Raw genomic sequence first — 22,678 nt, 5'->3', positions numbered from 1 at the left:
AGGGTTCTTGGATCTCACCCAAGACAGAATTCAGGGAGAGTCTGTAGAATAAAGTGAAAGCAAGTTAATTAGGAAAGTAAAGGAAGAAGAATGGTTGCTCCACAGGCAGATCAGCCCCGAGGGCTTCGCGTTGCCCATTTCTGTTTGCTCTTTTTTTTTTTTTCTTTTGAGGCAGAGTCTCGCTCTACCGCCCAGGCTGGAGTGCAATGGCACAATTTTGGCTCACTGCAACCTCCGCCTCCCAAGTTCAAGCGATTCTCCTGCCTCAGCCTCTCAAGTAGTTGGGATTACAGACCTGCACCACCACGCCCCGCTAATTTTTTTGTATTTTTAGTAGAGACGGGGTTTCACCATGTTGGTTAGGCTGGTCTCAAACTCAACCTTAGGTGATCCACTCGCCTTGGCCTCCCAAAGTGCTGGGATTACAGGCACCTGCTACCACGCCCGGCTAATTTTTGTATTTTTAGTAGAGATGGGGTTTCACCGTGTTGGTCAACGCTGGTCTGTAACTCCTGACCTCTTGATCCATCCGCCGGCCTCAGCCTCCCAAAGTGCTGGGATTGTAGGCGTGAGCCACCGTGCCTGACCTTGTGAGTTTCTGATTAGCCTCTCCAAAGGAGGCAATCAGATATACATTTATCTCAGTGAGCAGAGCAGGGACTTTGAATAGAATGAGGGGCAGGTTGGCCTGAGCAGTTCCCAGCTTGACTTTTCCCTCCAGCTTAATGATTTGGGGGCCCCACATTTATTTTCCCTTCACAGTCCCTTCCCTCCTCCTCCCCCTCACTTCCTCTGTCTTTCGCGGCTTCCCCCTCACTCTTCCCTCCCCCATTCTCTCTCCACCTCTCTCCTTTTGTGTGTGTGTTGTGGTTGTTGTTGTTGAGATGGAGTCTCATTCTGTCGCCCACTCTGGAGCGCAGTGCCGCGATCTCGGCTCAAGGCAAACTCCGCCTCCAGAGTTGAAGCGATTCTCCTGCCTCAGCCTCCCGAGTAGCTGGGATTACAGGCGCGCACCACCACACCTGGCTAATTTTTGTATTTTCAGTGGGGACGGGGTTTCACTGTGTTTTCCAGGCTGATTTCAAACACCTGGCCTTAACTGATCCTCCCACCTTGGCGTCCCAAAGTGCTGAGATTACAGGCGTGACCCACAGATGCCCTCTCCCTTCCATCTGCTGCTGCTCACTCCTTCCACCCAACCAGGGCTGGGAGGTGGGAGGGGGTGAGAGCCTCCCTCTATTTACTCTCAAACTTGTGTGTGTTTCCACCTCCACAAACCCTTGAGCCCTGAAGCGTCCCAGGCCTGCGGTGTACAAAAGCCACCCTGGCAGGCCTTGCTGGCCTTCTTCCTAACCAAACAGGAACTGTCACCAGGGTCAGCGTGCAGAGGACGCCTCGGGTTCTTTTCCTCCTGCGAAACCACAGAAGCAGCCCTGGAGGAAAACAATGAAACAGTGTGGAGGGTGGGGGCTGAGGGCAGGAGCTTGCGGGGCGGGGAGCATTTCTTCTTTTTCTCCTTCAAAAATCGGAGGGAAGCCTGGGAGAGGTGGCTCACGCCTGTAATCCCAGCACTTTGGATCACCTGAGGTCAGGAGTTGGTGACCAGCTAGACCAATATGGTGAAACCCCACCTCTACTAAAAATACAAAATTAGCCGGGGATGGTGGCATGTGCCTGTAGTCCCAGCTATTCAGGAGTCTGAGACAGGAGAATTGCTTGTACCCGGGAGTCAGAGGTTGCAGTGAGCTGAGAGCGCACCACTGCACTCCAGCCTGGGCGACAGAGCGAGTCTCAGAAAAAAAGGAAGGGGAGCAAAAATGTCAGTTGGGACAAATAGAAGCTTTACTATGGTAATTCTCTTGGGTTGAGGGAGGTGGATGCTGAGAGCTGAGTCAGCAGGGATGGTTTAAAATTAAACTCGATTTTCAACATTCCAACAGACAAACAGGACCATGTTTACTAACACCATTTCTCTGTTTTATCTGACTTTTGAGTTCTGAAGTCGGGAGATGTGGAGGCTGGAAGTATAAACTGAGAAGACGTAGGCAGAACAGCCCCCTGGCTCCCCCATCCCCAGCCAGCCTCTTTGATTTTTTCTTTATTTTTATTTTGTTTTTTGAGACAGAGGCTTGCCCTGTCACCCAGGCTGGAGTGCAAAGGTCAGATTTCAGCTCACTGAGACCTCCGCCTCCGGGTTCAAGTGATTCTTCTGCCTCAGCCTACCAAGTAGCTGGGATTATAGGCACAAGCCACATGCCCGCCTATTTTTTGATTTTTTTTTTTTTTTTTTTTTTTAGTAGAGATGGGGTTTCACCATGTTGACCAGGCTGGTCTCTAACTACTGACCTCAGGTGATCCACCCGCCTCTGCCTCCCAAAGTGCTGGGAATACAGGTGTGAGCCCCTGCACCCCACCCAGCCTCCCTGATTTTGATTCACGTCACGCCCAAAGCTTGGAAGGGGCTTCATACTACCTTTCTCTGCTCAAAAATTTGCCATTCATCTGTCCTTCCATGCAAAAAATATCTATTGAATATCTAATATAGGCTGAATTCTGTGCTAAAGGCTAAGGATTATAGTAGTATTATTACTGTTACTATTATAACAACAAAAACAGCAATTATTTATTTATTGTGAGACAGAGTCTTGCACTGTTGCCCAGGCTGGAGTGCAGTGGCAGATCATGGCTCACTGCTGCCTCAACCTCCCAGGCTCAAGCTATCTTCCTGCCTCAGCCTCCTGAGTAGCTAGGACCACAGATGCATGCCACTATGTCTAGCTAGTTCTTTAACTTTTTTGTAGAGATGGGGTCTGGCTACGTTGCCAGGACTGGTCTCGAACTCCTGGTCCCAAGCTATCCTCTCACCTTGGCCTCCCAAAGTACTGGGATTACAGGCATGAGCTACCATGTCTGGCTAGCAAACACTTAAATAGCCGCTATTCTGTGCCCACTATGTATTCTAGGAGTTGTTTATTTAATCCTTCCGGAAACTTTTCAAACCCAGTATGGTGGCTCACACCTGTAATCCCAGCACTTTCAGAGGCTGAGGCAGGAGAATCGCTTGAACCCAGGAGTTCAAGACCAGGCTGGGAAATGTAGCAAGACCTTATCTCTAGTTAAAAAAAAAAAAAAAATCAAAAAATTAGTCAGGCACAGTGATGCACCCCCGTGGTCCCAGCTACTTGGGAGGCTGAGGTGGAGAGCATTGCTTGATCCCAGGATGTTGAGGCTGCAGTAAGCTGAGATCACCTTGCCATTGCATTCCAGCCTGGGTGACAGAGCAAGATCCTGCCTCAGAAATGAATGAATGAATGAATGAATGAATGAAACCCTTCCATGTCTCCCATTTTATAGAGGAGCATACAGAGGCTCAGAGAGGCTCCCAAGTCATATGGCTGAGCTGGGATTTGAACCCACACTGACAGGTGCTCTTCACCACCTTGCATCTTACCACTCTCATGAAATATACAGTCTAGTGGGGTACATATAATCATCACACAAACAAGGTAATTCAGATATTTAAATGCTCTGAAGATTCTACATCATGTTATTTCCAGTATTATTTTCCCGGTCATCCCTGGAAGGATGAGAAGGAGCCAACCTTTGGAGAAGCTGCAGACAGAACACCCAGACAGAGTAAAAAGCAAGGGCAAAGGTCCCGTGGTCCAAAGCACTTTAAAAGGTTTAGAAGCAGCAGAGGTCAGAGTAGCAGGAAGGAAGAGACAAGAGGCAACAGAGCAGAGCACGATGATTTCAGGCCACAGCAGGAGTTAGGGTTTCGTTGGTTTTCTTTTGAGACGGGATCTGGCTCTGTCTCCAGGGCTGGAGTGAAGTGGTGCAGTTTCAGCTGACTGCCATCCCTGCCTTTCAGCTCAAGCCATCCTCCTACCTCAGCCTCCCAAGTAGCTGGGACTACAGGCATGTGCCATCATGCCTGGCTAATTTTTTTATTATTTTATTTTTTGAGATGAATCTTCGCTCTTGTTGCCTAGGCTGGAGTGCAATGGCGTGATCTCAGCTCACAGCAACCTCCGCCTCTTGGGTTCAAGTGATTCTCCTGCCTCAACCTCTCAAGTAGCTGGGATTACAGGCACCAGCCACCATGCCTGGATAATTTTTTATATTTTTAGTAGAGATGGGGTTTCACCTTGTTGGTCAGGCTGGTCTTGAACTCCTGACCACAGGTGATCCGCCCACCTCGGCCTCCCAAAGTGCTGGGATTACAGGCGTAAGCCACCGCTCCTGGCCCTTAATGTTTGTATTTTTTTTTTAGAGACAGGATCTGGCTATGTTGCCCAGGCTGATTCTGGTTATATACCTCCAGTAGGACAGGATTCCAGGAGCACAGCTGGGAACTGGGAGGCCGTTTTACGAGCATTCCAGGGGTGGTGTGGTAATAGCTTCAGGTCCCAGCTGCCCGACCCCTAGGATGTTTATCACCCCTATTCTGCAAGATCCAATTCCTGTGATGTCTTTTCTTGCCCTGAATGACAAAAACAAGGCCAATTACCCCAACTCTTCCCCTCTGCTGCTATATGTAAGCACCTCCCTTTGACTTTACATCCTGGACTTGTCTGTGTGAAGACAGAAAAGAAACAAGAAGCTTAATTCTTCCTGTATTCCAGTTTCGGGGTTGCGGGGGCCAGTAAAAGTGTAACTTCAGTGGATGCCTTGTTCCAAATTGCAAAACTCCCTCCTGACATGATGAAAAATGTGTTTTTCCTCTGGATAAAGCCTATGAGCTCACACAGTCATCACAGTGACCGGGTGACTCCAGGATGAGCTATGTGTTTGATAAATGGTGCTGTCAAGTCCTGTTACCTGAGAACCAATGATTGCTTATCATGAGGCGTGGATGTGACAGCTTGTATCTGCTTGGCTATAGGAAAAAAAAAGTGAGATTTAAGTGGGAGTGGTGGCTCATGTCTGTAATTCCAGCACTTTGGGAGGCCGAGGCAGGCAGATCACTTGAGGTCAGGAGTTTGAGACCAGCCTGGCCAATGGTGTGAAACCCAGTCTCTACTAAAAAAAAAAAAAAAAAAAAAAAAACCTAGCTGAGTGTGGTGGCAGATGTCTGTAATCCCAGCTACTAGGGAGACTGAGGCAGGAGAATTGCTTGAACCTGGGAGGTAGAGGTTGCAGTGAGCTGAGATCGCACCATTGCACTCCAGCCTGGGCAACAAGAATAAAACTCCATCTCAAAAAAAAAGACTGTTTTCCTGAGGTCAGGAGTTTGAGACCAGGCTGACCAACATGGAGCAACCTCGTCTCCATTAAAATTACAAAATTAGCCAGGCATGGTGGTACATGCCTGTAATCCCAGCTACTCGGGAGGCTGAGGCAGGAGAATCACTTGAACCCAAGAGGCGGAGGTTGTGGTGAGCCAAGATGGAGCCATTGCACTCCAGCCTGGGCAACAAGAGTGAAACTGCATCTCAGAAAAAAATAAAAGAAAAAGGGTGAGATTTAGGCTGGGCATGGTATCCCAGCACTTTGGAAGGCTGAGACAGGTGAATCACTTGAGTCCAGGAGTTTGAGACCAGCCATGGTGAGACCCCATATCTATTCAAAAATACAAAAATTAAGCCCAGGTGTGGTGGCTCAGGCCTGTAATCCCAACACTTTGGGAGGCCGAGGTGGGCAGATCACTTGAGGTCAAGAGTTTGAGACTAGCCTGGCCAACACAGCAAAACCCTGTCTCTACTAAGAATACAAAAATTAGCTGAGCGTGGTGGCACATGCCTGTAATCCCAGCACTTGGAAGGCTGAGGTGGAAGGATCGCCTGAACCAGGGAGGCGGAGGTTACAGTGAGCCAAGATCACGTCACTGCACTCCAGCCTAGGCGACAAAGTGAGACTATCTCAAAAAGACAAAATGAAACAAAAAATTAGCTGGGTGTGGTGTCTCTGGACTGTAATCCTAGCTACTCAAGAGGCTGAGGCATTAGAATCGCTTGAGCCCAGGAGGTGGACCTTTCAGTGAGCAGAGATCACTCCACTGCCTGGGCGACAGAGCAAGACTCTGTCTCACAAATAAACAAATAAATAAATACCCTCACTGACCACCGTGGAACAAACCTTAAAAAAATAAAACAAAATAAATAAGTAAACAAAAAAGGGTGAGATTTCCTTCTGCCTTTGCAATGTCCTAGGCCTTATCTACGACGTGCACCACATTCCGGATGAACGCTTATTCGATGATAAAATTGAGGGGCATTTTATTTCCTCTCTCTTCTACTTTTATGGAGAGGTTTTCTGATTTGGGAGATTCTTGACTTTAGTTGTATTTCACTAACATAAGCATGCCCTACATTTTTGAATCTGCCCAGCCAGCCTGAGTTTCAGGAAGCCAGAGAGGCCCTAGTTTGTTGCTATAATTTATTTATTTACTTTGAGACAGAGTCTTGCCCTGTTTCCCAGGCTGAAGTGCAGTGACGGCGATCTCGGCTTACGGCAACCTTCACCTCCCAGGTTCCAGCAATTCTAGTGCCTCAGCCTCTCGAGTAGCTGGGACTACAGGCGTGTACCACCATGACTGGCTAATTTTTTTTTTTTTTTTAGTAGAGACAGGGTTTCACCATGTTGGCCAAGCTGGTCTCGAACTCCTGACCTCAGGTGATCGGCCCACCTCAACCTCCCAAAGTGCTGGGATTACAGGCATGAGCCACCTCATCTGGCCAGCATTTTTCAAGACTACAATAAGCTGTCATTAACTATCATCAGCCTGCTGTATGTCCTGAATGGATGTCCTGATTTTTTTTCCTTCCACGTAACTGTAATGTATGCCTCTCCTCATCCCTCTGTTCCAGTACCCTTCCTAGCCTCTACTAACCATCATGGTAACCTGTAGATACCTTAATCTCCAACTTTCAGCCTGTAGAACGGAAAGAAAATATATGTCTTTTTTTTTTTTTTTTTTTTCCTGAGACGGAGTCTTGTTCTGCCGCCCAGGCTGGAGTGCAGTGGCCTGATCTCAGCTCACCACAACCTCTGCCTTCCAGGTTCAGCAATTTTCCTGCCTCAGCCTCCCAAGTAGCTGGGATTACAGGCACGTGCCACTATGTCCAGCTAATTTTTTTGTATTTTTTGGTAGAGACGGGTTTCACCACGTTGGCCAGGCTGGTCTCGAACTCCTGACATGATACACCCACTTTGGCCTCCCAAAGTGCTGGGATTACAGGCGTGAGCCACCGCACCTGGCGAGACGATACATTTCTATTGTTGAAGGCTCCAGTCTATGGTACTTTGTTATGTCAGCCTCAGAAAACTAATGCAACCTCCAAATCTCTCATGGCTCCCTCTGAGCGTCTGTCTACTTTTCCTCCAGTGTTTCCTGTAAGTCCTCAAAGCCCGCAGGGGCACATAGCAGAAGCTCAATGTACAAATGCCCATTGACTGGCTACATGATCCTCCCAGGGGAGGCAGGAGACACAGGACCCAGTTAAAGAAAAGCCACTGGGGTCGGGTGCAGTGGCTCATGCCTGGAATCCCAGCATTTTGGGAAGATGAGGCGAGAGGATTGCTTGAGTCCAGGAGTTCAAGACCAGCCTGGGCAACATAGGGAGACCCCTTTTCTCTTTATTTATTTAGAGACGGAGTCCCACTCTGTCGCCTAGGCTGGAGTGCAGTAGCACAATCTGGGCTCACTGCAACCTCTGCCTCCCGGGTTCAAGTAATTCTCCTGCCTCAGCCTTCCAAGTAGCTGGGATTACAGGCACCCGCCACCATGCCCAATTAATTTTTGTATTTTTAGTAGAGACAGGGTTTCACCATGTTGGCTAGACTGGTCTCAAACTTCTGACCTCAAGTGATCCACCTGCCTTGCCCTCCCAAATTGCTGGGATTACAGACGTGAGCCACTGCACCCAGCCTCCTTTCTCTATTTTTATAAGAAATCTTAATAAAAATAAAAGGCTGGGCACCGTGGCTCATGCCTATAATCCCAGCACTTTGGGAGGCCGAGGTGGGAGGATCCTTTGAGCCCAGGAGTTCTAGACCAGCCTGGGCAACATAGAGCGTCCTCATCTCTATAAAATATTTAAAAACATTAGCTGGGCATGGTGGCGCACATCTGTGGTCCCAGCTACTTGGGAGGCTGAGTTGGGAGAATCACTTGAGTTTGGGAGGTCTAGGCTGCAGCGAGCCACGATCATGCCACCATACCCCAACCTGGGCAACAGAGCAAGATCCTGTCTCGAGAGAGAGGGAGAAGAGAGAGAGGGAAGGAGGGAGGGAGAAAAGGAAGGAAGTAAGGGAGGAAGAGGGGGGAGGAAGGAAAGAAGGGAGGAATGGAGGGAGGGAGGGGCAGAGGAAGAGAGGGGAGGGAGGGGCAGAGGAAGGGAGGGAAGGAAGGGAGGAAGGGAAGAAGGGAAGGGAAGAAAAGGAGTGAGGGAGGGAGGAAGGAAAGTTGGTTGGTTGACAGGCAAGGCCATTGGAGGATGGGCTGGGACAGTGTGCACTCATTTCCCTCCTCCCCAGAGGACCAGCAGGAGCAAGAGATCCCCTTACCTGTGGGCAGCAGGTATCTCAGCATTAGTAACACCAGGACCCACTTCGGGCCTCCAGGGGCACCCTGCCTCGGGCCGGCCATTCACGGCATCAGGAAGACTCGGGGGTCGCTCTTTGCCTTGGTTCCAACCCCTGGCTGAGCCCAGAGACATGCCCAGCAGACCCTCCCCAGGGCCTGGCCGGCCAGGTGGTTGAGATCTGGCGAGTATCAAATGTTCCCAGTCGGCCTAATCCCTCCAAGCCTGGGCGGGGCTGGGAAGGATCCCCTCGCCTATTCCCAGGCCCCGATTGGCTCCCTGGGCCCTTGGTTCAGCCTGCCTGGGTTCCCAGAAAGACAGGGATCCATGGGTGTTGAGGGTTGTGGGAGTTTCAGCTGCCAGACTCAGCCGTTGGTGTCAGAAAAAGTCTCCCAAGAATGTTCCCCAGACCCAGAGCTGCATTGTGACTTTCCTGGGCCACAATCACTTTTGCAATTTCCCCATTAAATTTTTTTGTTTTTTTGAAACGAAGTCTCACCTTGTTGCCTAGGCTGGAATGCAGTAGTGCCATCTTGGCTCACAGCAACCTCCACCTCTCGGTTCAAGCTATTCTGTGCCTCGGTCTCCTGAGTAGCTGGGACAACAGGCATGCACCCCCACACCCAGCTAATTTTTGTATTTTGTGTAGAGACAGGGTTTCACTTTGTTGGCCAGGCTGGTCTCGAACTCCTAATCTCAAGGGATCGGCCTCACAAAGTGCTGAGATTACAGGCGTGAGCCATCACATCTGGCCTATACTCTCAGTTCCCCACCCCGCCCCCCATCCCCAGCTTTATTGAGGAATGACTGGCAAATAAAAAATTAAATGTTTGTTTGTTTGTTTGAGACGGGGGAGTCTTGCCTCTTCGCTCAGGCTGGAGTGTAGTGGCACGATCTCAACTCACTGCAACCTCCACCTCCCAGGTTCAAGTAATTATCTGCCTCAGCCTCCTGAGTAGCTGGGATTACAGGCACCTGTCACCACACCCAGCTAATTTTAGTAGAAACAGGGTTTCACCATCTTGGCCTGGTCTTGAACTCCTGACCTTGTGATCCACCCACTTCATCCTCCCAAAGTGCTGGGATTATAGGCATGAGCCACTGCACCTGGCCAAATAGCTTATAATTTGCAATAATTTTTGAGCAAAGGCCCCCATTTTCACTTTGCACTGGACCCTGCAAATCATGTCTCTGGTCCTGCTACCAGAGGTAGGCTCTGCTGTTTCACAGCAGCCTCATGTTCCTTCTCTGTGACATTCTGAATTGTGCACCCCTCAAATTCCCAAGTTGAAGCCTTTACCTCCGATGTGACTGCATTCAGAAACAGAGTTTTCAGGGAGGTATTTAAGGTTTAATAAGGTCACGGGGTGGAACTTTGATAGGACTGTTGTCTCTATAAAAAGAGGAAGAGCCAGATGTAATGGTTCACACCTGCAATCCAAGCACTTTGGGAGGCTGAGGCGGGAGGATCGCTTGAGCTCAGGAATTTGAGACCAGACTGGACAATAGAGCAAGAGTTCATCTCTGTTGAAAAAAAAAAAAAAAGGCCGGGTGCAGTGGCTCGTGGCTGTAATCCTGGCACTTTGGGAAAGCAAGGTAAAAAACATCTCTACTAAAAATACAAAAGTCAGGTGGGCACGGTGGTGGGCGCCTGTAATCCCAGCTAATTGTTGTCCCATAAATAGAGTAGGAGCCAGGTGTAGGGATCCATACCTGCAATACCAGCACTTTGGGAGGGGGAGGCTGAGGCAGGAGAATCACTTGAAGCTGGAAGGCAGAGGTTGCAGTGAGTCAGGATCATGCCACTGCACTCCAGCCTGGGTGACAGAACAAGGTTCCGTCTCAAAAAAAAAAAAAAAAAATGTTATTGCCTGTCTGTAGTCCCAGCTACCTGGAAGGCTGAGGTGGGAGGATTGCTTGAGCTGGGAGGCTGAGGTTGCAGTGAGCTGAAATTGCATCACTGTACTGCCCCCTGGGTGACAGAGCAAGACCTTGTCTCAAATATATATATATATATATATATATGGTGGGGCACGGTGGCTTACGCCTGTAATCCCAGCACTTTGGGAGGCCGAGGTGGTGGGGGGGGATCACCTGAGGTCAGGAGTTCAAGACCATCCTGGCCAACATGGTGAAACCCCGTCTCTACTAAAAATACAAAAATTAGCCAGGCATGGTAGCAAATGCCTATAATCCCAGCTATTTGGAAGGCTGAGGCATGAGAATCACTTGAACCCAGGAGGCAGAGGTTGAAGCCCCCTTCAGATTCCCAAGTTGAAGCCTTTACCTCCGATGTGACTGCATTCAGAAACAGAGTTTTCAGGGAGGTATTTAAGGTTCAATAAGGTCACAGGGGTGGAACTTTGATAGGACTGTTGTCTCTATAAAAAAAAAGAGAAGGAGCCACTGCTCTTCGGCCTGGGTGAAAGAGCTAGACTCCATCTCCAAATGGAGTCTGGGTGACAGAGCTAGATGTCACTCCATCTGGGTGACAACTAGACTCAATTAATTAATTAATTTTTGAGTTATATATATATATATATAACTAAGCACCTACTGTGTGTACATGTTTTGATTGGTTGGGGGGGTTTGTTCTAGGTAGAAAGGACACAGCAACCAATACACAAAAGAGACGCACATCCCTGCCTAGTGGGTAAATGGATCCCAAACAAGCAAATATATCCAAGCATAGTAATTTCAGGGAGTGGAAAGGGGGATGGGACAGGGACTAAGCAGAGCAGGAGGGCTATAGAATGGACATGAAGACAGGGTGGCCAGGGAAGGGACAGAACAGTGGCATACATCCAGATGACAAAAATCCCCAAACCATGAGATGCCAGGGAAAGAGCATTGCCCGGAAAACACCCAGTGCAAATGCCTTGAGATGGCAATGTGCCTGAGGCTGCAGAATGCAGAGTGAGGGGGACACAGAAATAGCAGGAAGGAGCAATGTCTAAGGGACAAGGTCTCTAAGACTTTTTTATTTTATTTTTTAATTATTATTATTTTGGAGATGGAGTTTCATTCTTGTTGCCCAGGATGAGTGCAATGGCATGATCTCAGCTCACTGCAACCTGCCTCCCAGATTCAAGTGATTCTCCTGCCTCAGCCTCCTGAGTAGTTGAGATTACAGGTGCACACCACCATGCCCGGCTAATTTTTTAAATATTTTTAGTAGAGACAGGGTTTTACCATGATGGCCAGGCTAGTCTTGAACACCTGACATCAGGTGATCCAACCACCTCAGCCTCCCAAAGTGCTGGGATGGATTATAGGCATAAGCCACCACACCTGGCCAATTTTTGTATTTTTAGTAGAGACGGGGTTTCACCATTTTGGTCAGGCTGGTCTCGAACGCCTAACCTCAGGTGATTCACCTGCCTTGGCCTCCCAAAGTGCTGGGATTACAGGTGTCAGCCACCATGCCTGGCCTAATATTTCAAAATTGCTAAAAAGAGTTTATTTTAAATCCTCTTACCCACCCCCCACACACAAGATAAGTAGGTGAGGTGATGACTATATTAATTAGCTTGACTAAATAATTCCACACCATATATATACATATATCAAAATAACAGATTGTACACCATCAATAGATACAATTATTATTTGTCATTAAATGTTTTAAAAATAAAGAAAATTTTTAAATAACACTGGGCTCCTGTTTTTTTCTTTCTTTCTTTCTTTTTTTTTTTTTTCCAGACAGGCTCTCACACTCTCTTCTCCAGGCTGGAGTGCAATAGTGCAATCATAACTCACTGCAGCCTCAAACTCCTGGCCTCAAGCAATCCACTCACCTCAGTCTCTTGAGTAACTGGGATTACAGGCACGTACCACTGTGCCCAGCTGATTTTTCCTTTTTTGTTTTTGTTTTTGTTTTTGTTTTGTTTTGTTTGAGATTATGTCTTGCTCTGGCACCCAGGTTGGAGTGCAGTGGTTCGATCTCGGCTCACTGCAACCTCCACCTCCTGGGTTCAAACAATTCTCGTGCCTCACCCTAGTAGCTGGGACTACAGGTGCTCACCACCATGTCTGACTAATTTTTTTGTATTTCTGTTAGAGACAAAGTTTCACCATGTTAGCCAGGCTAGTCTCCATCTCCTGAGCTCAGGTGATCTGCCCGACTCGGCCTCCCAAAGTGTTGGGATTACAGGTGTGAACCATCATGCCTGGCTCCAAGCTGGATCTTAACTCCTGGGCTCAAGTAATCCTTCTGCCTCAGCCTCCCAAAATGCTGAGATTACAAAGCTTGAGCCAGCACCTTGGCCACCAGCCTCTTTTTTCTCTCTTTTCTCTTCTTTTCTTTCTGAGACAGTCTCGCTCTGTCACCCATGGAGTGCAATGGCGCAATCTTGGTTCACTGTAACCTATGCCTCCAGGGTTCAAGCAGTTCTCCTGCCTCAGCCTCCCAAGTAGCTGGGACTACAGGCTCATGCCACCATGCCCGGCTAATTTTCTGTGTGTATGTGTATTTTTTTTTAGTAGAAACGGGGTTTCACCATGTTAGCCAAGATGGACTCGATCTCCTGACCTCATGATCTGCCTGTCTCGGCTTCCCAAAGTGCTGAGATTACAGGTGTAAGCCACTGAGCCCAGCCCAGGCTCCTTTTTTCAAAGGCAGCTCCCCAGGGCACGGGTGACTGGTGTCTAGTAACATTTGTTTTTTTAGGAAAACCAGACTCAGACTCAGAGGATCTGATCAGAGATTCAGGCTTCTGGGTCCTCCAGCTCCTTGAACCCATGGGGAATCCAGCAGCCGTTACTCCCTTCCCCCCTGAGGAATGCAGGAACCTTGCCCAGAAGCGGCATTAGTAACTGAGCTCTCTCATTGTCCCTAAGCTGCCATTCCATTGTCTTCTCCCAGTGACCAGGAAAAGGTCCGGGAGGGCGGAGGAGAGGTACTGAGGCGGCTCAGCAGCTCTTGAAGTAAACACCTGCTCTGTATCCTATAAGCTGAGACCCCAGGGTCAGGCTAAAGGGAAATGAATTCCCCGGGTTTGGGTGGTCTCCTCAAATTCTAATGCATTTGTTATCTACATCATAGACCCCTCCGCCCTCACCCTGCCACCTCCCACCCTCCACTGTCGCCACCCTCAACCCCCCACCCGCTACCCCCTGCCTTCAATCCCCGTGGTTAAGCATAGTTTCTGGAGCCTGATGCCAGAGTTCGAAACCGCCTCCCAAGTAGCTGGAAATACAGGTGCCCGCCACCACCCCCGGCTAAGATTTGTATTTTTAGTAGAGACGGGGTTTCAACATATTGGCGAGACTGGTCTTAAACTCCTGACCTTGTGATCTGCGGGCCTCACCACCCCCCCAAAGTGCTGGGATTACAGGCGTGAGCCACCGCGCCCGGCCTGAGAAGCAAGATTTTTAAAGCTCAGGCCTGAGCTGGAAGAAAAGACTGCATGAAGAGGGGAGGGGATGGGCGGGATTCCAGCTCCTGGGAGCGGGGAGTTCCGGGACGTGGCTGATAATCACTTTCACTTTCTGAGGCGGAGGGAGGTCTAACCGTTTCCTGCTGACGCCCTCCCCGCCCGGGCCTAGCTGCTACCCCGGGTAACACCTGCAGCCAGCCACGCACCGCACGCGGCTTCCACTGCCCATGACTCACTCAGCCTCCCGGGCGTTCCTTGTTCTTCCCCTCCCTTCCCCCACCTCCCTGCAGGCTTCACGCTTTGCGGGCCTAGGTCTTATTCATCTCTGGGAACTGCTCCAATTTTCTTACAATGATAAGCAAATGGGTCATTCTTTAGCTCAGTTAGAACGTTCCCATCTTTTTTTTTTTTTTTTTTTTTTTTTTTGAGATGGAGTCTCGCATTGTCGCCTGGACTGGACTGGACTGGAGTGCAACGATCTCGCTCACTGCAAACTCCGCCTGCTGGGTTCAACCTGCCTCAGACTCCCGAGTAGCTGGGACTACAGGCACCCCATACCATGCCCGGCTAATTTTTGTATTTTTAGTAGAGACGGGGTTTCACCATGTTGATCAGGATGGTCTCCAACTCCTGACCTCGTGATCCGCACGCCTCGGCCTCCCAAAGTGCTGGGATTACAGGCATGAGCCACAGCGCCAGGCCGAAAATGGATCATTCTTTAGCTAAAATGTCCCCATCTTTTTTTTTTTTTTTTTTTTTTTTTTGAGACAGAGTCTTGCACTGTTGCCCAGGCTGGAGTGCAGTGATGCAATCTTGGCTTACTGCAACCTCTGCCTCCCGAGTTCAAGCAATTCTCCTGCCTCAGCCTTCCGAGTAGCTGGAATTACAGGCGCACGCCACCACACTGGCTAATTTTTTTGTATTTATAGTAGAGACGGGATTTCACCATGTTGGCCAGGATGGTCTCTATCTCCTGACCTTGTGATCTGCCTGCCTTGGCCTCCCAAAGTGCTGGGATTACACATATGAGCCACTGTGCCCAGCCTGTAGTTTTATTTTTAATTTTTTTTTTTTTTTTGGAGACAGAGTCTTGCTCTGTTGCCCAGTCTGGAGTGCAATGGCATGATCTCAGCTCACTGCAACCCCTACCTCCTGGGTTCAAGCGACTCCCCTGCCTCAGCCTCCTGAGTTGCTGGGATTACAAGCACGCACCACCACGCCTGGCTAATTTATATATTTTTAATAGAGACAGAGTTTCACCATGATGCCCAGGCTAGTCTTGAACTTCTGGCCTCAAGTGATTCACCTGCCTCAGCCTCCCAAAGTGTTGGGATGACAGGCATGAGCCACCACGCCTGGCCGATTAACTTCTAATCTATAACTAAAGTCGGAGTCCTGAAGACCTTCCTCTGGAGCCTCAGTAAATTTACTTAATCTAGATTTGTCCAGGTGCCAGGGGTGATTACCCTTATCTTGTCTCCTGCTAAATCTTAGAGTCTGAGGAGTTTCTTCAGACCCCCAATAAACTTTAATCCTACACAGATCCTGTTAAGAATCCCTTTATCTTGTCATGCTTGGAGCCCAGGAGAGGCCTGGGCAAAAATCCTGGCGGGCTTTTGTTTCCTTCCAGCCTTTGTCTAAGAGCACTGGCTCTGTCAGCTTTAAATATGTAACTTAACCACGCAGTCAGTGCTGAAACAGTTGTTACAGAGGCCTGCGTTAGTGAGACCTGGCCTGCCACAGTATCTCTCTGTGTCTCTTTCCCTCCCTCTCTCTTTTACTTGTATAACTGCAGTCTCTCTCTGTCTCTCTCTCTCTCTCGCTGTCTGTGTGTGTCTTTACCTCTCTCTCTTTCTTGCGTAACTGCAGTATCTCTCTCTATAGCGCTCTCTCTCTCTCCCCATCTTTTTCCCTCCTCTTTTTCTCGAATAACTGCAGTCTGTCTCTCTCTCTCACATTCTCTGTAGTGCTCTCTCTGTTTGTCTTTCTCTGTCTCTCTCTTGCTTTCTTTTTTTTAAAATTGAGATGGAGTTTCACTCTATCACCCAGGCTGGAATGCAGTGGTGTGACCTCGGCTCACTGCAACCTCCCGGGTTCAGGTGATTCTCCTGCCTCAGCCTTCCGAGTAGCTGAGACTACAGACACCCACCACCATGCCCGGCTAGTTTTTTGTAGTTTAGTAGAGACGGGCTTTCACCATATTGACCAGGATGGTCTCGATCTCCTGACCTCTTGATCCACCCGTCTCAGCCTCCTAAAGTGCTGGGAATACAGGGGTGAGCCACTGCACGCGGCCTCTCTCTTTCTTGCACAACTGCAGTATCTTTCTCTGTAGCTTTCTCTCTCTTTGTGTCTCTCTCCATCTCTTTCTCTTTCCCTCCTCTTTTTTTCTTGAATAACTGCAGTATCTCTCTTTCTCTCCCTCTGTAGCACTCTCTCTGTCTGTCTCTCTCTCTCTTTACTTTTTAAAAATTGAGATGGAGTTTCGCTCTGTCACCCAGGCTGGAGTGCAGTGGTACAATCTTGGCTCACTACAACCTCCGCCTCCTGGGTTCAAGTAATTCTCCTGCTTCAGCCACCCAAATAGCTAGGAGTACAGGTGCCTGCCACCACGCCCTGCTAATTTTTCATTTTTTTTAGTAGAGAGGGGGTTTTGCCGTATTGACCAGGCTGGTCTTGAACGCCTGACTTCAGGTGATCTACCTGCCTGCCTCGGCCTCCCGAAGTGCTGGGATTATAGGCGTGAGCCACTGAATCCAGCCTTCTCTCTTTCTTTTTCTTGCATAACTTCAGTATCTCTGTGGACAACTGAAACCAGATGGCCCCAGTCCTGGGTTAGATGAGAAAGGGCCCACTGAGCCCAGCGGCTGGGGTGGAAAATTTGGAACACGTAAGGCCACTTTCTTTTCAGCCCTGGGCTGTGGACCTGTGGCTCCCCTGGGGCGAACGGCACTGAGGTCAGGTGGAGAAAGGGACCAGGATTAAGCAAAGTGTCTGTGCCAAGACGCTGTATGGGAAAAGTGCCTTAGGGACTGGAGCACCTGAGACATCTTAACTGTGTGTTTCTTCTGCCCTCGTGGGTCTCCATTGGGAACTGCAGCAACCCAAGTCCAGGGGGTTTTTTTGTTTTTGTTTTTGTTTTGAGACAGAGTCTCGCTCTATTGCCAGGCTGGAGTGCAGTGGCGCCATCTCGGCTTACTGCAACCTCTGCCTCCTGGGTTCAAGCAATTCTCCCGCCTCAGCCTCCCAAGTGGCTGGGACTACACGCACTCACCACCACTCCTGGCTAATTTTTGAATTTTTAGTAGACTGTATCTCACCATTTTGTTCAGGCTGGTCTCAAACTCCTGACCTTGTGATCTGCCTGCCTTGGCTTCCCAAAGTGCTGGGATTACAGATGTAAGCCACTGCGCCTGGGTTGTTTTTGTGTGTGTGTGTGAGATGGAATCTCTCTCTGTCGTCCAGGCTGGAGTGCAGTGGCACCATCTCGGCTCGCTACAACCTCCTCCTCCTGGATTCAAGCGATTATCCTGCCTCAGCCTCCCGAGTAGCTGGGATTAAGACGCACGCCACCACGCCCAGTGAATTTTTGTATTTTTAGTAAAGATAGGGTTTTGTTCGCTATGTTGGTCAGGCTGGTCTCAAATTCCTGGCCTCAGGTGATCCACCCACCTCAGCCTCCCAAAGTGCTGGGATTACAGGCATGAGCCACCTCACTCGGCCTTAAATTTATTATTATTACTATGTTTTAGACAGGGTCTTGCTCTGTCACCCAGGCTGCAGCGCAGTGGTGTAACTATGGCTCCTTGCAGCCTGGACCTCCCAGCCTCTGGTGATTCTCCCTCCTCAGCCTCCCAGGTAGCTGGGACTACAGGTGTGCACCACCAGGCCTGGCTAATTTTTTTTTCTATTTTGGTAGAGATGGGCTCTCGCTATGTTGCCCTGGCTGCTCTTGAACTCCTGGGCTCAAGCGATTCTTCAACCTTGACCTCCCAAAATGCTGCAATTACAGACCTGTGCCACCACACCCAGCCCTATTTTTATTTTTTTGATTAGAAAAATATTTTCCAAGGTTTTATGGATTTTTAGCGAGGCACAGTGGCACACACCTGTAGTCTCAGATACTCAGGAGACTGATGTAAAAAACCTAAATGTAAAACACATGGTCAACTCCTGAAAATGTATTTATTCGGTTGGTGCAAAAGTCATTGCTGTTTTTGCCATTAAAAGTAAGGGCAAGGCTGGGCGCAGTAGCTCATGCCTATAATCTCAGCACTTTGAGAGGTCAAGGGGGGCGGATCATCTGAAGTCAGGGGTTTGAGACCAGCCTGACCTACATGGAGAGACCCTGTCTCTACTACAAATACAAAATTAGCTGGACATGGTGGTTTATGCCTGTAATCCCACCTTCTCGGGAGGCTGAGGCAGAAGAATCACTTGAACCCGGGAGGCGGAGGTTGTGGTGAGCCAAGATCGCACCATTGCACTCCAGCCAGGGCAACAAGAGCGAAACTCCATCTTAAAAAAAAAATAGATCATGTCAGCTCTTTAGCACCATTTGAAAATTTCTGGCCCCTTCAAAGTCATTGCTTATTCCATTTCATTTGTAAAGCTCCGAGTATGAGGATTACTCCACGATAGACATGGATATAATTTTTTGCTGTCATAGGGACTTTAGAATAATGAAATGAGACAATTTGAAGAAATGTAGTAAGATGCCACAAAAACATGCGATGAATAGATGTCCTATCTGTTATACACAGTGTTACTATGTATATGCATTCCACAGACATGCAAGGTGATTGAGACACGTCTCAGCTTCTTTCTGGTTTAGACTTGTGACTCTACTGATTGGTATTTTCCCTTTGGCTAAGAAGACCAATGCCAGGCTGGGATTGGTGGCTCATACCTGTAATTCCAGCACTTTGGGAGGCCGAGGTGGGTGGATCACTTGAGTCCAGGAGCTCTAGACCAGCCTGGGCAACATCATGAGACCCCATGTCTACAAAAAAAATTAGCAGGGCATGGTGGTATGTACCTATGGTCCCAGCTATTTGGGAGGATGAAAGAGGATCACTTGAGCCCAGGAAGTCAAGGCTGCTGTGAGCTATGCTTATGCCATTGCACTCTTGCCTGGGCAACAGAGCTAGAACCTGTCTCAAAAAAAAAAAAAAAAAAAAAGGCAGGGCGCAGTGGCTCACACCTGTAATCCCAGCCCTTTGGGAGGCTGAGGCGGGTGGATCACAAGGTCAGGAGTTCAACACCAGCCTGGCCAACATGATGAAACCACGTCACTACTAAAAATACAAAAATTAGTTGGTCGTAGTGGTGGGAGCCTGTAATCCCATCTACTTAGGAGGCTGAGGCAGAGAATTGCTTGAACCCAGGAGGTGGAGGTTGCAGTGAGCCGAGAATGCAGCATTGTGCTCCAATTTGGACAACAGAGCAAGACCCTGTCTCAAAAAAATAAAAAATAAAATACATGGTGGGCAGGGTGGTGGGGCATGCATTTCAGTCACATACTTCCTGACTTTGGACCCTGGAAGTCAGGTTAACTGCCTCATTTTTTTTTTTTTTTTTTTGGTGATGAAGTGTCGCTCTGTCGCCCAGGCTGGAGTGTGGTGGTACAATCTCGGCTCTCTACAGCCTCCAGCTCTCGGGTTCAAGCAATTCTCCTGCCTCAGACTCCCGAGTAACTGGGATTACAGGCATGTGTCACCACGCCTGGCTAATTTTTGTATTTTTAGTAGAGATGAGGTTTCACCATGTTGGCCAGGTTGGTCTCGAACTCCCGACCTCAGGTGATTCACCCGCCTTGGCCTCCCAAAGTGCTGGGATTACAGGTGTCAGACACCACACACAGCCAGCTGCCTCATTCTTAGGAGAAAGAGCAAACTCTTAGGTTGGTTCCAAAACCCTTCTTGACCTATCATTGCCCAGGTCTTTCACTTTCACTGGATTTTTCACTTCTCAAATGCATTCTTTCTTCATCGCTAACCTTTTTTCATCCTGTGTTCTTTGTCTGAGATGCTCTTTCTCCTTGTCTTCACATGGGCAATGCCATCTTATCCTTTTTTTTTTTTTTTTCTTTTTAAGAGAGGCATCTTGCTCTCTTGCCCAGGCCGGAGTGCAGGAGTGTGATCACAGCTCTCTGCAGCCTCAGCCTCCTGGACTCAAGGGATCCACCCACCTTAGCCACTCAAGTAGCTGAGAGTACAGGCGCATGCCACCATGCTTGGCTAATTTTTAAGGGTTTTTTGTTTGTTTGTTTGTTTGTTTGTTTGTTTTGTAGAGATAGGGTCTTGCTATGTTGTCCAGGCTGGTATCAAACTTGAGAAGTGAAAAATCCAGTGAAAGACTTGAGGCTCGAGCAATCCTCCTGCCTCAGCTTCCCAAAGTGTTGGGATTACAGGTGTGAGCCACTATGCCCAGCTCATCTTATCCTTCGCATTTCACATCACCTCTCCCAGGAAGCCCCTCCTAATCCTCCTTTCCAGACTGCTGGTTTCTCTGCTGTATCTCATACTTTTGTTCATGGATCACAGTCCTATCCATTATTATCCCATGTCCATTATCTTCTCCCACATTCAACTGTAAACTCCAAACTATAGGATCCTGTCTTTCCTTGTCACCACTCTATGGCCAGCATCTAACATGAAGCCCAGAATAGCGACTCAACAAATGTTTACTGAGTTTCCGAACCAGGGCAAATCCAATCTGGCAGAGATAAACTGTCTCCTTCCCTCCTTCCTTCCTTCCTTCCTTCCTTCCTTCCTTCCTTCCTTCCTTTCTTTCTTTCTTTTTCTCTCTCTTTCTCTCTCTCTTTTTATCTTTCCTTCTCTTTCTCTGTTTCTTTCTTCTTTTTTTTCTTTGAGACGGAGTCTCGCTCTGTGGCCCTAAGACTTCAGGAGGCGAAGGGGGAAGTATTGCTTGAGCCCAGGAGATCCAGACCACCCTGGCCAAATTAGTGAGACCTCATCTCTAGTAAAACAACACACACACACAGAGAAGTTTGAGGCTGCAGTGAGCTATGATCACACCACTGCACTCCAGCCTGAGCAACATTGTAAGATGTTATTTCTAAATAATAATAATAATAATAAAATTTAAAGTGTACTCTTTCAACTCATGCAATTCCAGATGTTAGCTGAAGACCCCCAGATGTATATATTCTACCCCCTGGAAGTTCCCGAGGCCTGGTGGTCAGGAAGATGAGGTGATCTTTCTGTTGACCAGCTTCCTGAGAGTCCCTTTCAGGTCTCTGTTCCTCAAGCTATAGATGAAAGGGTTCAGCATGGGGGTGACCGCTGTGTACATCACAGCAGACGCTTTCTCCTTCACAGCGGTGTGGACCGAGGAGGGACACAGGTAGACCCCAATGGTGGTCCCATAGAAGAGAGCAACCACGGATAGGTGGGAGCTGCAGGTGGAGAAGGCTTTCTTCCTGCCACCTGCAGAGGGGATCTTCATGATGGCTACAAGGATGAGAGCATAGGAGGCCAGGATGCAGATGAAGGGCGTGACTATCACCATCCCTGCCACAGTGAGTATGAAAATCCTGTTCACAGACGTGTCTGTGCACGAAAGTCGGAGGATGGGAGTGAGGTCGCAGAAGTAGTGAGGCACCTTGAGGCTGCCACAGAAAGCGAGGCGGGCCATCAGGAGGATGTGGGTGAGTGAGATGAAGCAGGAAAACACCCAGGGGGCCCCGACCAGCAGGCCACAGAGGCGTGGGCTCATGATCGTGGTGTAGTGCAACGGGTGGCAGATGGCCACAAAGCGGTCATAAGCCATTACAGCAATTAAGACGCTGTCCACGATGCCAAAGAAATGGAAGAAGTACATCTGGGTCAGGCAGCAGGGATAAGAGATGGCCTTGCTCCTGGTTTGAAGGCTCACCAGCATCTTGGGGATGGTGCCGGTGGCCAGACAGAAATCAACCAGGGACAGGTTGGCCAAGAAGATGTACATGGGGGTGTGGAGGTGGGAATCTATGCTGACGGCCAGGATGATGAGCACGTTCCCCACAACCGTGACCAGGTACATGCAGAGGAACAGAGAAAAGAGAAGCGTCCCCTGCTCTGGCTTTTCTGAGAGTCCCAGAAGGATAAATTCAGATGCATTGGTTTGGTTTCGTGGCTCCATGGGTGTGATTCCTCTGGAAGTATGGAAAATGAAGGTTACAGGAATGCCAGGGAGATGGTTTTGGAAAGATAGATGAGATTGCAGCCCAGTTCTCATCTGACACCATATATATATATGTATATGTATATATATGTGTGTGTGTGTGTGTGTGTGTATGTATATGTATATACGTGTGTGTATATATATGTGTCTATCTACATATAGATGTGTATATATGTATATATAGTGTATGTATATATATGTATATGTGTATACATGGTGTTTTTATATATATATTGTTTTAATTTTACAGACCCTGTCTCTAAAAAATAATACATAATATATAAAAATTTATATATTATATATAAATATATATTACATATAATTTTATATTATATACAAATATATATTATATATAGCATATCATTTTTTAGAGACAGAGTCTCTAAAAAATAATGAAATATATGTTTTGTTTTGTTTTTTTTTTGAGACAGAGTCTCACTCTATCACCCAGGCTGGAGTACAGTGGTGTGATCTCAGCTCACTGCAACCTCTGCCACCCAGGTTCAAGCAATTCTCCTGCCCCAGGCTCCCAAGTAGCTGGGATTACATGTCCCTGCCACCGCGCCTGGATGATTTTTGTACTTTTAG

The 22,678-nt window shown here is 48.4% G+C and overlaps 1 protein-coding gene across 1 annotated transcript; it reads right to left on the bottom strand.

Annotated features, from left to right (window-relative positions):
- Positions 1 to 21,106: 21,106 nt before the first annotated feature.
- LOC105705941 (olfactory receptor 1M1) lies at positions 21,107 to 22,048 on the bottom strand. The gene has a single exon (XM_012435897.2). It carries the CDS (start codon positions 22,046 to 22,048, stop codon positions 21,107 to 21,109), a length of 942 nt encoding a protein of 313 aa, XP_012291320.2.
- Between the last annotated feature and the right edge of the window lie 630 nt (positions 22,049 to 22,678).

The sequence above is a fragment of the Aotus nancymaae genome, unplaced genomic scaffold, assembly GCF_030222135.1.
Source record: "Aotus nancymaae isolate 86718 unplaced genomic scaffold, 86718_ANA_hifiasm-v0.15.2.pri h1tg000028l, whole genome shotgun sequence".
NCBI classification, from domain to species: domain Eukaryota; kingdom Metazoa; phylum Chordata; class Mammalia; order Primates; family Aotidae; genus Aotus; species Aotus nancymaae.
This window is presented reverse-complemented; position numbering and strand designations above follow the sequence as displayed.